Here is a 15,434-nt window from a genome sequence, read left to right on the forward strand (position 1 = left end):
TACTCATTATATACAAACTAATGCAAACAAATTTTATCCAAAGTAGTAAAGTTGCTTTTTTACATAAATATAACAGCATTTTTTTTAAATAATACCTTACACACATTGTGTTTATTCACAAAAAGTCTTCTGGATCTGCACAAAGTCTGCCAAGACGATGAAAGATGTCAGCCCAGTTCCACCTGCATTTATTTACTGTATTTCTATAATCAAGAATGCTGTAATAATAATATGAACCAGGAAGGAACTCAGATCCTCTGGCTCTTCCTTTTTAGCTGTTCCACAGAGTAGAACTAAAACATTTGGTGATGCTGCTTTTATCCACGATACTCCAAAACTGTGGAAAAGCCGGAGGATCTGAGAGGAGCTGGAAATGTGGACATTTTTAAACGTAGACTAAAAACTCATCTCTTTGGTCTGGCTTTTATGTAGCATCAAATTTTATAGTTTTATTCTGTTTAACATTTTTTTTAAGGTATTTGTTTTATTTATTTATCTATTTCTTGTAATGTTTTTATTATTATATTTTATTGTTGTGGACTGATTATTTTTTAGCCTTAATCCTTGAACTTTTATCATTATTTCATTTTAATTAACTATATTATATGTCAGTGTGCATTGGTCTCCCAGTTTTTATTTTTTTGTTTTTATTACGCTTATTTTTCAGTCAAAATGTCAAAGCACTTTGTATTTCATGTACCTGGATGAAAGGTGCTATATAAATAAAATGGGATTGATTGATTGAACTACAACTGGAAGGATGTAGGCACGATGTCAAAGTGAGTCATTTCTCAGGACGCAACACTGTAAACACGACGGACTGAGTGACAAATTTATGAATGAGTTTGTGTATTTAAAAATGCTTTGCTGAACGACCAAGCGAAGGAGAAGGAATAAATAAACACTTCAATGGGACTCGTTTAACTCGTGCCAGTACATTAAACATGCAAGCGGGCAGGCTGTGCAGTTCCTACCTGTGAACATGGCTTTGAAGTAGTCTGAGGAGGACGCCATCATGGCCCGGTGCACGGGGAACGCCTCGTCGCCATCGCCAGCCACCAGCGTCACGTCACATAGCAAACCTTCTATTCTGAGCTGGTCAAATCCCTGAAGAGATAAAACCCAAAAAAACAAATAAAAACAGGAGAGAAATGTTATTTATGTGAAAGAAAAGTGTTACTGGTCTAGGACTTCCAGTTCAGGAAACAGGCAGGTAGCATCTCTGCAGACTCCTCACACCCAGGACACAGTCGGCGCTACAGAGCTCTTTACGCTAAAACCTCCAGATTCAGAGACAGTTTCTTCCCCCAAACTGTTGCTCTGATGAACTCTCATCACTTAGAGTCTCAGAGAAATCAATCACTGTGCAATAATAATAATAATAACAACAAAAATAACAATAACACAATCATATGCGGTGACAATGCACCTTTCAATAATCATGTCTACCTCATACTGCTGCACCTTTCACTTTAAAAAAAAATTGTATATATGTTAATAAGAGCTGTCATTTGCCAATAGAGGGAATGCACATGACGTCACAGATCGTTTTACAGACTGCCGAAAAATAAGCTTAAGAGAGACAAATGGATCGCTGCAATTCACAGAAACAACTGGATTCCAGGCACCGAAACGTGGATTTGTGGTTCCCATTTTGTATCAGGTAATGTTGGATTTTTGGGTAGCTAACGTTAAACGGTCAAATCATAAAGTTCAGTGTCCTCGTTCCTTTAATTTCGCCAACAAAAGTCGGACCAAGCGTCAAGACTTTAGTAAGCCTTCAAGCTTTGCTTCGTGTATTTCCCCGGCGTAGAAATGAAGTACATATAAATATCAGGAAACTGGATTCGTGCCGTGGCCAAATATTAATGTCCATGGACCACTGGTTCTTGGGGTTACTGTACGGGTCACTGTCAAGTCCAACTGCCTTTAATTTAAGCTGATAATCTGCTGTTATCCCGTCTTCTCCACTAGTTGCAGCTGTTTTTGCTCCTCTATAGGAACCAAGTTCTCATTATCTGTATTTGTGTCCATTGCTCTGTTCCTCTTTCTATGAACCTCGCCTTTACCAGGCCCCTTCCCACTCACAAGCTCAGACCAGCTCTAGAAGAAGTCCTGCTTGTCATAGTAGAGGGTCCCATTATTTGAATTGATTTGATCTTATTGGAGTTTACATTTTATATAATAAACATTTTGCTTTATCATTCTGGCTCACAAGTCTGGATTCATGGGGGGCGAGTGGGGTGAATATCTCCAATAACTTACTGGCTTTTACCGTAAATCATCATTACAGACAGAAAGCTTTTACTTGAGTCAGTTAAAAGATTTTATTTCCCTTCCCTCTAATATTTTTTGGAAATATGACATTCACTGATACTGATGTGGCTATTGGGAAAGTCTGTCTGCAGTCACCCTTCCCTGTACGACACTTTCAAACTGTGTATTAATAATCGTAATGTTACGAAAAAAGAGATAAATAAAGCCATCATCCTGACATGGAAGCAGATGTCCTCGTCTGTGATTCCCGGTGATGCCAGTTACTGTAAAGTGAGTGAAAATAACCGAGTCAAATTCCATGTCTTGTCTGACCTGACCTGGCCAAATAAACATGATTCTGATTCTGATTTTAAATTATGCAGCATTTTATTTCGGTACAAGGCAACCTCCACTCAGTCTCTCCCCATCATTGATTAGGACACTGTTTCTCTATGCTAATTTGACTGCCCTTGTTTCTATATCCAATGAAACAGGGATTATGACAGGTAGTGCAAATGGCCTCCAAGCAAGAAAATAAACCAAAACTGAATTGACAACTCAATCTGCCTCAACTGGTGGTCAGGTTATGCTTGCAAATGCATCATTTAACAAAGGATCTCACAGATCTTATGATCAGGATGCAAATCATTATCTCGCTGCGCTGTGAAAGCAAAAGATTAATGATGGCTGCTCATTTTCAGTGAGAACTGGTGACCAGGAACAGCCGCTGCTGCGGCAGCAAACGATGCCGCGCCAGTGGCCACCGACACATTGTTTAGGGCGATTCTCACTTGAAGCCAATGACTACGTTTACATGCAGTCAAAATTCAGGTTAAGGTCAATATTCCGGTTACTGGAACATTGGGAATAATCTGTTTCCATGCGTGAGTAAACAGGGTTATCCCTGTATACATGGTGATTGGAATCATTTCTCAATCAAACCAGCGACGCACGGAGAACGTCATGACGCAATTCCCGTCATTTCCGCTTCTACAAATCCTGCTTCGCCCAACTTTTTGCTCACCTTTTTGTAAATCTGGCTATCCCGGTACTTTCTACCGTCTACAAATGACAAAATGTTCATATCTTTCATTACATTTATGAAGTGATTAGTCTCCTCCTGGTCTTGCGTTTCTCAGTGTTTATAAGAACTTCCTGGACTCAAAAGACCAAGATTCCTTGTGAAAAGAACATGCGCAGAAAACAGATTCATGTTCCTTTTGATGGGGAAATCCCATTAGGCGTTTACATGACCAAATATTCAGGATAGAAAAGGAGTAACCCAGGGGTCATTTTCGGGTTTTTAAAAACCGGAATATGAGCAAGTTCGGGTTATTCAAAGGGGTTATTGGTGTTTACATGGCCGTGTGCAACCGGGTTATTGCTAATATTCGGGTTAGAAAAGGGTTATTGATGCATGTAAACGTAGTCAATGAGTGACGACATGCTGAGGCAGCCATCAATCTAAGATGTGCTGTATGCTCCTTCCTGACTGCCAAAGACAAATAAATAAAAACGCAACATCCGATGTAGAAACCCAATGTTGAATTAGAGTCGCTCCCTTTAACTATTCTGTTTGATCTCCACATCATGAGTCAGCTTGTGCTCACTCCTCACATCAGATTACACAAACACTAAATCCCTTTACTTAAACTTTAACCAACATATTCAAAAATTGTAACCAATAATTTATGCAATGGGCTTTCTGGTGCAATTTTGGTTTTATTAATACTTTACTATTCCCTAAAAGGAAGTGATAGCATTTTAGTACTGAGAAAGAATATATGAATAAATACACATAAAAATATGAATGTGATATACTCGTGGAGAGTTGGAAGTGTAGCAGAGACGGAGGCGTTGTTGAAATCTCCCGGGACTCCCAGGAATACGCTGGGGTGCTGGTGTTTGTACAGTTTTAAACAACTGAGCCAATGGCGTCACATGCAGCAGCTACCACTTGTTACAAATAAATCCAGTAAGAACAAATATGTTAGTCTGTTGCGTGCAGTACTCGAGTTGTAAAAATAAATCAGGGGGGATGGTGGATTTTATCATATGGGGACAGCTAATTTGTGCTGATTACAAATATTATAATATATTACAAATAATAACACTGACCAAAACAGCTGCAGAAATATTGCAGGAATGACATAGCAGCAGTTAAATGCAACATTCTGTAAGCTTTAAATATCCACTGGGCTTACATCAAATACATCAAAACACAACAATAAAAAACACTTTTCTGAACTTCAATATGACTCTGTCCTTCACAGGATAAGTAAAATGGATCACTGCAAAAACTCAAAATCTTAACAAGAATATAGTCTTATTTCTAGTTAAAATGTCTCATTTTAGTAAAAAAATCTCATTACACTTAAAACAAGACTCATCACTGGAAAAAACAACAATTTTCACCTGTTTCAAATAGATTTTCACTTAAAATAAGTAGAAAAATCTGCCAGGAAAACAAGATTGTTTTGCTTGTAATAAGAAGATAAACCTTGTCCCACTGGCAGATTTTTCTACTTATTTCAAGTGAAAATGTACTTGAAACAGGTGAAAATTGTCAAATAAGTTATTTTTCTGGTGATGACTCTAAATGTTGAAATAGCAGTAAAACCACATTCATTGATGAAATGACATAAGGGATGGAAAGGAGGGATGGCAGTTTTACAGGGGGGATGATTTTGACTGTTTTTATTTCAGGGGGGGATGCCATCCCCCCTCATCCCCCCTCATCCCCCCTCAACTCCAGTACTGGTTGCGTGGCAGGAGACGTGGCAGAGCGTCCTACTCTTGGATTCCTCAGGAAAAAGAAAAGGTTAAACTGTTTCTGATGTAAACCTGATGTAACACTAACAATCTCTCACCTGAAGAACCACTGAGCTGTGTGTGTTGCTTGTGAAAAAGCGAGTGTTTCCAGTCTTGGATGCCTGAAGATGAGCAGAAATGCCCATGTCACCATAGCCCAGAGCCACTTTCATGTGAGCGTCGTCGTCCTCCACCAGAGATCTGTCACAAACACAAGGGACAGAACTTCAAATGAAGGTTGCAAGCACCGTTTTTTTCTTTCTAATCTTCGCTTACAGAAAGTAGGACGTATACGTTTTCAAAGTGACATTTTATAAAAGGACATTTTAGTGGTAGTAACCTAATTGTTGTACAAACTGTGTCCTAAAAAGTGAAGGTCTGCGAGACTGAGCAAGTGGGGAAAAACTGCGGTAAAGGGAAACGAAAAAACATATAGTCACCCTTTGACTGAACTATTTTCAGTGGGACTACAAGCTTTTGAATTTCATTTAAAAAGTGTTCTTTTTTGATATGCTAAAAAAAAAAAAAAAGACGGAAAATCTAAGAAAATATGCAATATTCAGGGCTGGGGATCGATTCAAATGTCAAGAATTCATTCAATTCCGATTCTTAAGATTCAGAATTGATTATCAAGATTTGATTCGATTTAATTCCGATATGGATTTGGGTTAGTGTTATTAAAACTGTTTTTTCAGCTGTTGCAGGAATTATATGACTGTGTAGTTATGCAAAATATTAATACTAGTATTATATTGAGATTTAACAGCAAGTATTGTCAGCTAATGATGCTGTAAGGACCAATCAGCTCCCAGAATGCTGATAGAACTGCTTTCAAGGCAAGGCTAGGCACATTTATTTATATAGAACATTTCATACGACGAGCATCAACTCAATGTACTCAAATACATAAACAAACAAACAAAATTACAGGTTTACAATAACAGAAACAGAAAAAAGTATGCCAAGAGAAAAACAACAATAACAACAATAATTCCATTATAACAAAAATGCTATAACTCAGCCAATCATTTAGACTCTAGCCTGTACAAAAAGGTACGTTTTTAGTCTGCGTTTGAAATAGGGCTTAGTTCCTGCCTAAAGGAATTCCAGAGAGTGTAGTAGTGACTGAAAACACCATGAGCAGATCTAGTGTCAATTCTAGGTATGATGAGAAACTCTTATTTGATGATCTAAGGGATCTGTCCAGTATGTATTCAGCATGTCAACCATGTAGGAGGGAGCTAAGCCATTCATACATTTAAAGACAATAAGAAGTAAAATCTACTCTTTGTTTAACAGGGAGCCGGTGAAGAGAGGATAAAACAGGAGTGATGTGTTCATACCTCTTGGTTTTGGTTAGAATTCTGGCTGCAGCATTTTGAATAAGCTGGAGTTTATGTAACACTTGCTTTGTTAGTCCATCAAAAAGTGCATTGCAATAATCTAATCTACTGGAGATAAAAGCATGAACCAACTTTTCAGAGTCTGATTGTGACAGAAAGCATCTTACTTGAGATATAGAGACAGCAAGTCAATAAACACCCCCACTGTATATTCCCCTTCCTCGATATTTATATTTATTATTATTATAATTTCCTCTACTAGTTCCATCACAGCCATTGAGGTGGACCTATTACCTCTGAACCCATATTGATTATTGCTCAGCAGATTGTGTTTATCTATGAATTTATGAAGTCTATTGACAAACAAATGTTCTATTATTTTTGAGAATTGAGACAGTAAGGAAATTGGTCTGTAATTATTAAAAAGGTGTCTATCTCCGTTTTTGAAAATGGGTATTACTTTGGAGGTTTTCATTTTATTTGGGAAAATTCCAGTTTGAAATGATAGATTACATATATAGGTCAGGGGTTTTACTATGTTTACTATAATATATTTAACTAATGACATATCTATTTCTGTCCAATCAGCAGACTTTTTATCTTTGAAATTATGCACTATATCAAGTATATCTATTTCTTTAACTTCACTTATATAAATTGTATAATAATTTCGTTCAACTAGATCTACTAAGCCTTCCTTATTTGCAGGCTCCACAATCTCATTTGCCAAGTTATAACCCACATTTGACAAGTATATATTAAACTCATTGACTATTTCCTTTGGATTATTTAGTTGTTTTTTTTATCCTTCATAAAATAAGTAGGATAGTCTGCTTTGTCCTTACCTTTTCTAATTACACTATTTATTACCTTCCATGTCCCCTGTGTATTACTCCGATATTGTTCCAGTAATTTATAGTAATGCCAAAATATGGAACTTTCAGTGGCAAGAATTCATGGTGCGGGGCCCAGGACATTAAAAATATGGACACATGCCAAAAAAAACCCTGAAAGAACTGGATATTGACTGAACATTTATTTTTTTTGTCTTTCTTGTCTTGCTTGTTTTGTCCTGTTGTGTTATTGTCGTCTTGTTGGATCGATACAGGGTTTATGTAAAGGTTTTTGCTATACAATTACGTTCATAATTGTCCGATTAATTGTATGCATCAACAAAATAATAAAAAACTGTTGATCACAAAAAAATAAATAAATAGCAGCAGAGTCCAGTTAAACACCTACGGGGCAGCACGGTCAACCCCCATCAGAGCAGCAAATAAGGAACCTTTTTTTGGGGGGGGGGGGGTTTCTTTCCTCTAGTGGCGTTCTGGAGACTTGCAGAATCAATCTCGGGGTGCATCAAATCTTGTTTAGCTGCCATATGGAGGCCGAACACCTTATTGTAACAATGAATGTTGTTTTGTAGTCATCACCAGCCTGTACAGCAAAGTGGGATGTTTCCAGAACACTTTCAAGGGTAAAGAAAGAATAAATAAGACTCTGAGGAAGGCTGCATCCTTGGTCCATATCCAGGGATAATTCAGCATTTCTTTAAGATTTAGTGGCATTAGTAGCCTTTATTGATAGTATTTGAGCAGAAAACAGGGAGAAAGTTAAGTGGAAAGACATGCAGAAAAGAGCCACGTTGCTGTCTTCAGACGGGCTGATGAACAGGAAGCACTTGTCAAATGTAGAGGACCAATTGTTTTTGGATAAACTATTTATGCAACGAAGTAACTGAAACTCCATGCCAACCATTTGATCTGCAAGTGGTTTTATCATCTGTATGGACAGTTTTAATGTCCTTTGAATGGATATGATTACGCTATTTATTATCAAATAAATAGTTTAAAACATTTAAATGAAACAGACATGAGATTACTTTTAACGTTCCAGCTCCAGCTCCTGTCAATGTTTATTAATGCACCAGAATATAAGCCATCCCATATTCTAAATTACCAACACACGTTTCCTATTCCTCCCAATTTAACCTCTCTGAGCTGTGTCAATTCAAAAAAGACCCATATTCATATAAAAACAACACTTATAAAGTAAGAAAAAGAAGAAGTGGTTTTATTGTAAGAGCCAACAAGGTATGAAGGTGTTGTGCTGTGGAACAGTTTAAAACATCTAAGTGAAACATGCAAACATTATCTGCATTCAAAAGAAAGCTGAAAAAAAGTTTATAGATTTTTAATATATCTGTATTTTTCATTCACCATTATTAAAATATATTTCTAAGCTATTTAATTGTATTCTGAAGCAGTTATCAGTTATACTGTAAAGGCCTATGGATTGTGCTTATATGGTTTTGTGAATTATTGTTTTTAATTTTTTCTTGTTTTTAGGAGGGGGGGGGGGTAGTCGCTTATAAGCCCTTTGGGGTTTTTATGACCTCTCCTGCACATCTTTTCTTAACTTGTTTCCTCTGTGTAATGTTCCTTTTTACGAGTGCAAACAATAAAACAAACAAACAAAACAAACAAACAAATAATCAACAGCCGTACACTTTGGCATATGTGCTCAAATAAAGTCTGCAAGTTTTCAGAAACGTTTAGTTACTTGTTAATGAACATAACATAAAGAGTACAAGGCCTACCTGAGTATCGGGATGCTATTGAAATAAACTTCAGCATGAAACTTTGAGGGCCATCCTTTAAATAACACAAAAGCATCTCCATACCGGAACTGCATGATCAATTATGACAATATACAGGACTGTCTCAGAAAATTAGAATATTGTGATATTGTGATGGCTGATTATGGCTTACAGTTTAAGATTAAGATTCCCAGAATATTCTAATTTTTTGAGATAGGATATTTGAGTTTTCTTAAGCTGAAAGCCATGATCAACAATATTAAAATAATAAAAGGCTTGCAATATTTCAGTTGATTTGTAATGAATCCAGAATGTATGACTTTTCTGTTTTTGTACCGTAATTGCATTACAGAAAATCACAATATTCAAATTTTCTGAGACAGTCCTGTAAGGTAGTTATTTTAAAGACACCTGGATGTTTTTTGAGCATAGAACAGAAATGTCAGTGCTATTTTTACTTCATATTGTGGTGTTTAAAAAAAAAAAAGAGACAAATTCACTGATGTGAAGAAAAAAGGATTTTTATGAGATTTGGCATATTGTTCAAGCTAACATAAATGTTAGAAGGCCGGGAATTGTGGGGAGGAAGCAATCCTTCTCTTTTCTTTTCAAATGAACGTCACTTTAGTGCTTGGGTAGGCTGAAGGAACCCACAAGACCAACAAAAGCTGACTGATCAAACATTTTGTGTCATCTCCCATCACTTCACATCTTTGCACCTAAACACAACAAAAAATGTCAGCCAACTTAAAGTCGATGTCTATCTTTGCTCTAGACTTCAACCATTCGTTAAAAGACATTCAGGGTATCTGAAGGGTAAACAATTGGAGAAGATAAGGTTGAAGCTACCAGTCATGCCACTCGCATGCTAAACTGAAACACAGGAAGACCAAAGAGGATACATTAACAGCGAAGATAAAATACACACAAAAATATGGAAAACACTACGACCACAAAAGTCAAGGAAATCTAGTCAGAAGCATGTAATCTGACTACTCAAACTGAAGGTCTATAACAGAAAAACCTTGATAATCAACACTAAGGTAGGATTTTCTTCTAAATGACAAAAGCATAGGATTGGTACAAAAGGAGAGGGTGATCTAGCAGGAGTTCGTGAACACCATTACCACTAAAACACCAACGGCTGCAACAGCCGTCACCATCACACGGACACAGAGCACAGGCATGTACTTGTACGTTTACCCCATCAGGTGGTAAGTGGGACAGGCAGCCAGGAGAGAGTGGGTAGTCCAGACCATAAACGAGTGCCGGTGGCTGCCGGAACGAAACAAAAGAGACAATAGCTACAGAATCCAGTTTAAACGGTCTGCTTTTACTCAAGAGAACAGGAACTGAACAGCGATTACATCACGAACCAGTGACAGCTTGAAGGCAATTATCATCAAGTGTTAGGGCCAATCCCAATACACCCCCTACTTTCTACCACTAGCCCTCCCTCACTACCACTACCCCTAAAAAAGAAGCCACAGATTTTAGGGCACTTGAAATCTTCCCAGGTCTGTCCCAATACTCCCACTACTCCTACTTTCAGCACCACCCCTAAAATCAGGAAGCTGAGAGCCAAAAGCTGTTTTAATTTCAGCTGTAGCGCTGTTAATATGCCACTTTATTAAGTTTTAATATTTTTTCAGGCGTAAAAGTAACCGTTAAGATCCCCAACCTGAGCTCAGTTTATCCAAATAACGCCTAAAAAGATTTGATCCGATGTTTTCGGAGAAGAGCCGCCGGTCCGGGGCAGCAGCAGCTCACGGCCGGGTCAACCTGCGCCGTCGTCCCGGGGAGAAACCTGTAGCTCTGTGGAGAATTACCGCTGGCTGAAATAAATCATTTAGGAAGATAAATGTTGGTTTAATAGATGAAATCTAACAGTTGTAGCTGCGCCTGTTAAGAAATTTGCTCCGAAAATTTCGCGATTTCTGCCTGCCGGCTCCGGAGCTGATTTATGGGTCCGCGTTAAATCGACGCAGAGCCTACGGCGTAGGGTACGGCATACGGCGCGCGTCGCCGCGTAAGCTACGCAGTAGGCTCTGCGTTGGTGTAATGCGGAACCATAAATCAGCCTTTATTCTGGAGAGGTTTGAAAAAGACTTCCCAACAACGGGCAAACGAGTGATTATGTACATTCACTGAGTGAATATTATGAAAGTAAAACATATATTTCTCGCTAGAAATGTAATCAAAACGCATTTTTATGCAGAAACTAACTCAAAATATTGATTTTATTCACTAAAAAATAAGAAATGTCCGCCATGTTTTTTTTTTTGATTCAGTCCGCAAATGACGACGAAAAGCATTCTGGGAAATTTTTCTGGCCCTAGTTGAACTAGTGAGCATTGTAGGGACAGATTCATAGCCACTACACTAGTTTTCTCCACTACCCCTAGGTGAAAAGAGGAATTGGGACACCACTACCCTCACGGGAATGCGCAAAATTTAGGGGGTAAAAGTAGGTTTAGTAGGTTTCAGGTGCTGAAAAGTAGGGGTAGTGGGTATTAAGACAGGGCCTTAGTGTAGGACTGACCGGTGGAAAAAACAGTTTCTAAAACCTAAGAATACGACCCCAAAAAGTAAACTAAAAAAACACTACCAATGGTAAATGATAACCAAATATCATAGCTTAGTTTAACATGCAGCAGCATGTTGCTGCAGGTTGAAACTTAAATGGAGTCTGGACTTGAGGATTGATGAAAACTCATACTAAACTTGCACTATGATTCAGATGAAGCCTAGAGGGTATGCTAACGTCAGGAAATGATCAAAGCAGTTTCATCATGTGTTTTTATTAAACTGCTCTAACACAAAACACTAATCACACGCTGAATCTGAAGTGATAAATTATAGATTAAGGCAAATGCCCTTTATATTTGACATTATGAAAGGAGCCCTATGCTTGATCTTATGCTTAATTAAAATCTGGAAGCCTTAGTTCCTCAAATACTCTTGCTGCTTGATAGCACATTGACAACTGATTTAAAGAGTAATTAATTAAAACAAATAATACTGTATGACTATAGCCCAGAAGAGAGTCTCCTAGTCTGGCAGGTCATAGCCATTTGCTCTTATTCTGCCTCTGTCACATGATTCATTTCTCTGACTGGTTGTCGGCCTATTCCATGGCATCCAGAGGCAGTTTCATCTTCATCCATTGGTACTGCTCCCTGGAAAGCAAATCTGAATTTGTGAGAAACCAGACTAGTATTTCTATTAAAAGAAGAAAAAAAAATATGATGGCTGGTTGGACTAAGGAAGGTCAAAGTTAGAAAAAAAAAAACAGAAAATGTAAATCAATGTGTGCAGAACTGATGGGAAAAAAATTACTCAAGTTTACTTTTTTTTTTTTTTGTTTTTTTAAATGGAGATTTTATATTTAAGGAACAAAAAAAACATGGGACTACTACACAGTCTTTAGTAGATCATAAAATTTACTCTAAAACGGGAGTTATTTAATTAGTTTATTGATCAACTGTGTCAATCTGAGGTACACTTTTTCCTTTTTCCTAATCATCTAGCCCTTGATCAGAGTAATCAAAAAAATTATTAAATGATGGAAATGTTATGAGGTACGGAAGAGTATTAGGGCCATGCAGGAGAAAAAATATTTGTTTTTATTGTGCACTTCGAGAAAAAAGTAAAAATGTCTAGATTAATGTTGAAATACAATTTCGAGAAAAAAAGTCGAAATTTCGTGAATAAAGTCGAAATTTCGCCTTTTTTCTCAACATTTCAACTTTATTCACGAAATTTTGACTTTATTCTCAAAATTGTATTTCAACATTAATCTCGACATTTCGACTTTTTTCTCGAAGTGCATAATGAAAAAAAAAATCTTCATCCTCTAAAATATTATTTTTATTTTTCTCCTGCCTGGCCCTAATACTCTTCTGTAATGAGGTCCTCTGTAAAGTTATGGAGAAATACCAAAATCAATCATTTGATCAATCAGGGTTTAAAAAGGTAATATGGCTAAAAGGAAGCCACTCAAGCACAAGGATTGAATCAGCAGGCTACAGAAAGAAAGCTGTTTCTGGACTTGGCGCACGAGGGGGAATGGATTTAGCTATCAGGGTAGACTATAAAAAATTGACATGTTTTTGAGTTTGAAGAGTGAAGGCACAGTGGAAGTGCTTCGCGATAAGATTCCTTCTAATAACCAGCAAAAGTGTCTCCTGAGAAAATGTTACACTCAAGGCTTCAAAAAGGCAATCAAAAGCTGAAGGGGACATTTCAATGGCCATATTTATCACGCGTTCATCCTCGATATACAATCTATAGATTTGATGAGAAAAAATTCATTTTGACTGCAGAAATACAACCTCTGTTAACAAAACAGTGTGTAGCCTAGTACTCACTGCATAGATAATCCTTTCCCTAGGGTGAAGTATGGGGGAAGCAGAATGATACACAGGGTATGACTGGTGAAACCCTCAAGAAAAAGGTCACCAAAAAAAAAAGAATTAATCAAATAAAATGCCACACTGGAACCAAGTTTGACCTTTCTAGTGCTTTATTTACAAGAAATATATCTGTGCAGAAACCTAACTCTCATCACTCATAGAGTCTCAGAGAAATTAATCACTGTGCAATAATAATAATATTAATAATAATAATAATAATAATAATAATTAAAGCTGCAAGCAGCGATAAACGGGCCCTCGCACGTGCAATTTTCACCAATAAAAGCCAAGGACTCAAAACTAAGTCCGATGACACCACCCACGACTCTTTATGTCAAACCATTCAAAAGTTATCGCAGAAAATAGGAAATATCACATATCGACCAATCAGAAGAAGGAGCGGGGCTAATTTGCACCAATTATGTTCAAGGACTCAAAACCGAGTCCGATGACACCACCCACGACCAATCAGATTGTGGCAGGGTGGAGGAGCTGCAGCCACTCAGGCTGATTAGGGCACAGGTGGGCCCAATCAGCCTCTCCACCCTGCCAGCCTTCATAAGGCATAGCTGCACAGCAGCAAAGGTCTCGTCTGCTGTGAAGAAGGTTCTGCTGCGCACGTCTGTCTTGGGTGATTTGAGTTAATAAAAGGGTCTGCACGAAACTCCGTGTCTCTCCATCCTGTCGGTCGGGCCCCCGTGGCACTCGCACTGCTACACAGATGAAGGTGGGCGCGCTTTTTGGCATCTATCGTCGCCACGGTAACGCTTTTGACTGAGAAAAGTAATGCGCATCGTCGCAGGATGGAGACGCAGATATTGATGTATAACACACCTGGGTGCACGTTATGGTTCAGGCCGCATTAACGGCCGAAGAAATGGCATAAATAAATGGCAACTACTTGGTCCCCACAGTTCGTCTAATGAATATAAGTGAATCACACGAAAAGTGAGCGAAGCAAGGCAGGAGGCGTTTCACTGAGCTCACTGAGCACTGAAATGCAATCAAGCAATGTGCCAACCTGCACAAAACATGTAATGTTGCAGTTGTACTCAAGAACTTATTCAATACAACTACCTTTTAATACCTTTCACTAGTATAAACAATGAATACACAGACAAATGATAAAAACTAAAAACTGCTATCTAAATATGATATGACTAGATTCAAAAGCTGTTATGTTATATTGAATATCTTCTAATAAATTAAAGCATAAAAAAAATTGGGCAAATTGAATGGTAGATAGCCTTGAAATTCTGTCCTTGCACCATCTCTAGACCATCAAACATTTCCTGGTGCTTCTAAAATGCAATATTGTATTTAGTGATAACACATAACGTAACTACATTAATTTTAAAAACTAAAATCATTTTTAATGAACCAAAATACATAAGTATTCATAATCTATTGAGTGCTCAATTTTCTTTATGGTCCAGTTCATAGAGTTTGCATTTCATAAAGACTATTTGTGAAACTGTGTCCCGAACTCATTTATGCTTTTTAATGCCTGAATGCAAAACATGAACTTCTCATTTTAAATCTGAGCATGGCTTCCTTTGTAGCCTTTAATTGAAGAGTGATTTGAAAATGAACATGCAGGGGACATAATGAAGTACAGCTCAAGTAAAGGTTGTATTTGCTGTTCAATTTGTCTAAGACAAACTATCCACAATATCCAGGTAATTGTTTCAATCTCTGGTAATAATCACAGCTGCCTGTGCATGCGACAAGTCTGTAATTAAATTACAAAGAGCAGGTAAAGGTCACTGTTCATCAAAAGAAACTTGGTGTCTCTGTCTACATTTAAAGCACTTCCGCCCAACATCTGCTTGGGAAAGCTGCACTCTGGCAATATGGAAAGAAAATACTTAGTTTATTTAAAGAACGTAGAGAAAACTCAGCCCAACAAGATTTAGTATGTGTACCCAAACAGACAGCTACAGCTAGACAACAGTTTGAATAGAAACGTTGCATTGTTGTTTTAAAGAAATATCTAACCATGGATTTAAC

General features: G+C 37.6%; 1 protein-coding gene across 3 annotated transcripts in view; it reads right to left on the minus strand.

Annotated features, from left to right (window-relative positions):
* klhl13 (kelch-like family member 13) overlaps nucleotides 1-15,434 on the minus strand; it is a 57,117-nt gene that overhangs the window by 22,675 nt on the left and 19,008 nt on the right. The window contains exons 3-5 of one of the 3 annotated variants that reach the window (XM_061739648.1): nucleotides 10,213-10,284; nucleotides 5,127-5,268; nucleotides 975-1,107 (exon numbers count right to left, since the gene is read on the minus strand). In XM_061739648.1, the coding sequence (XP_061595632.1) occupies nucleotides 975-1,107; nucleotides 5,127-5,268; nucleotides 10,213-10,284 (347 nt within the window). Of the gene's footprint in view, nucleotides 1-974; nucleotides 1,108-5,126; nucleotides 5,269-10,212; nucleotides 10,285-15,434 lie in introns of those variants that run through there. The other 2 variants (XM_061739645.1, XM_061739647.1) reach the window with 2 other exon arrangements.

This window comes from Cololabis saira, chromosome 14, assembly GCF_033807715.1.
Source record: "Cololabis saira isolate AMF1-May2022 chromosome 14, fColSai1.1, whole genome shotgun sequence".
In the NCBI taxonomy this organism is placed as follows: domain Eukaryota; kingdom Metazoa; phylum Chordata; class Actinopteri; order Beloniformes; family Belonidae; genus Cololabis; species Cololabis saira.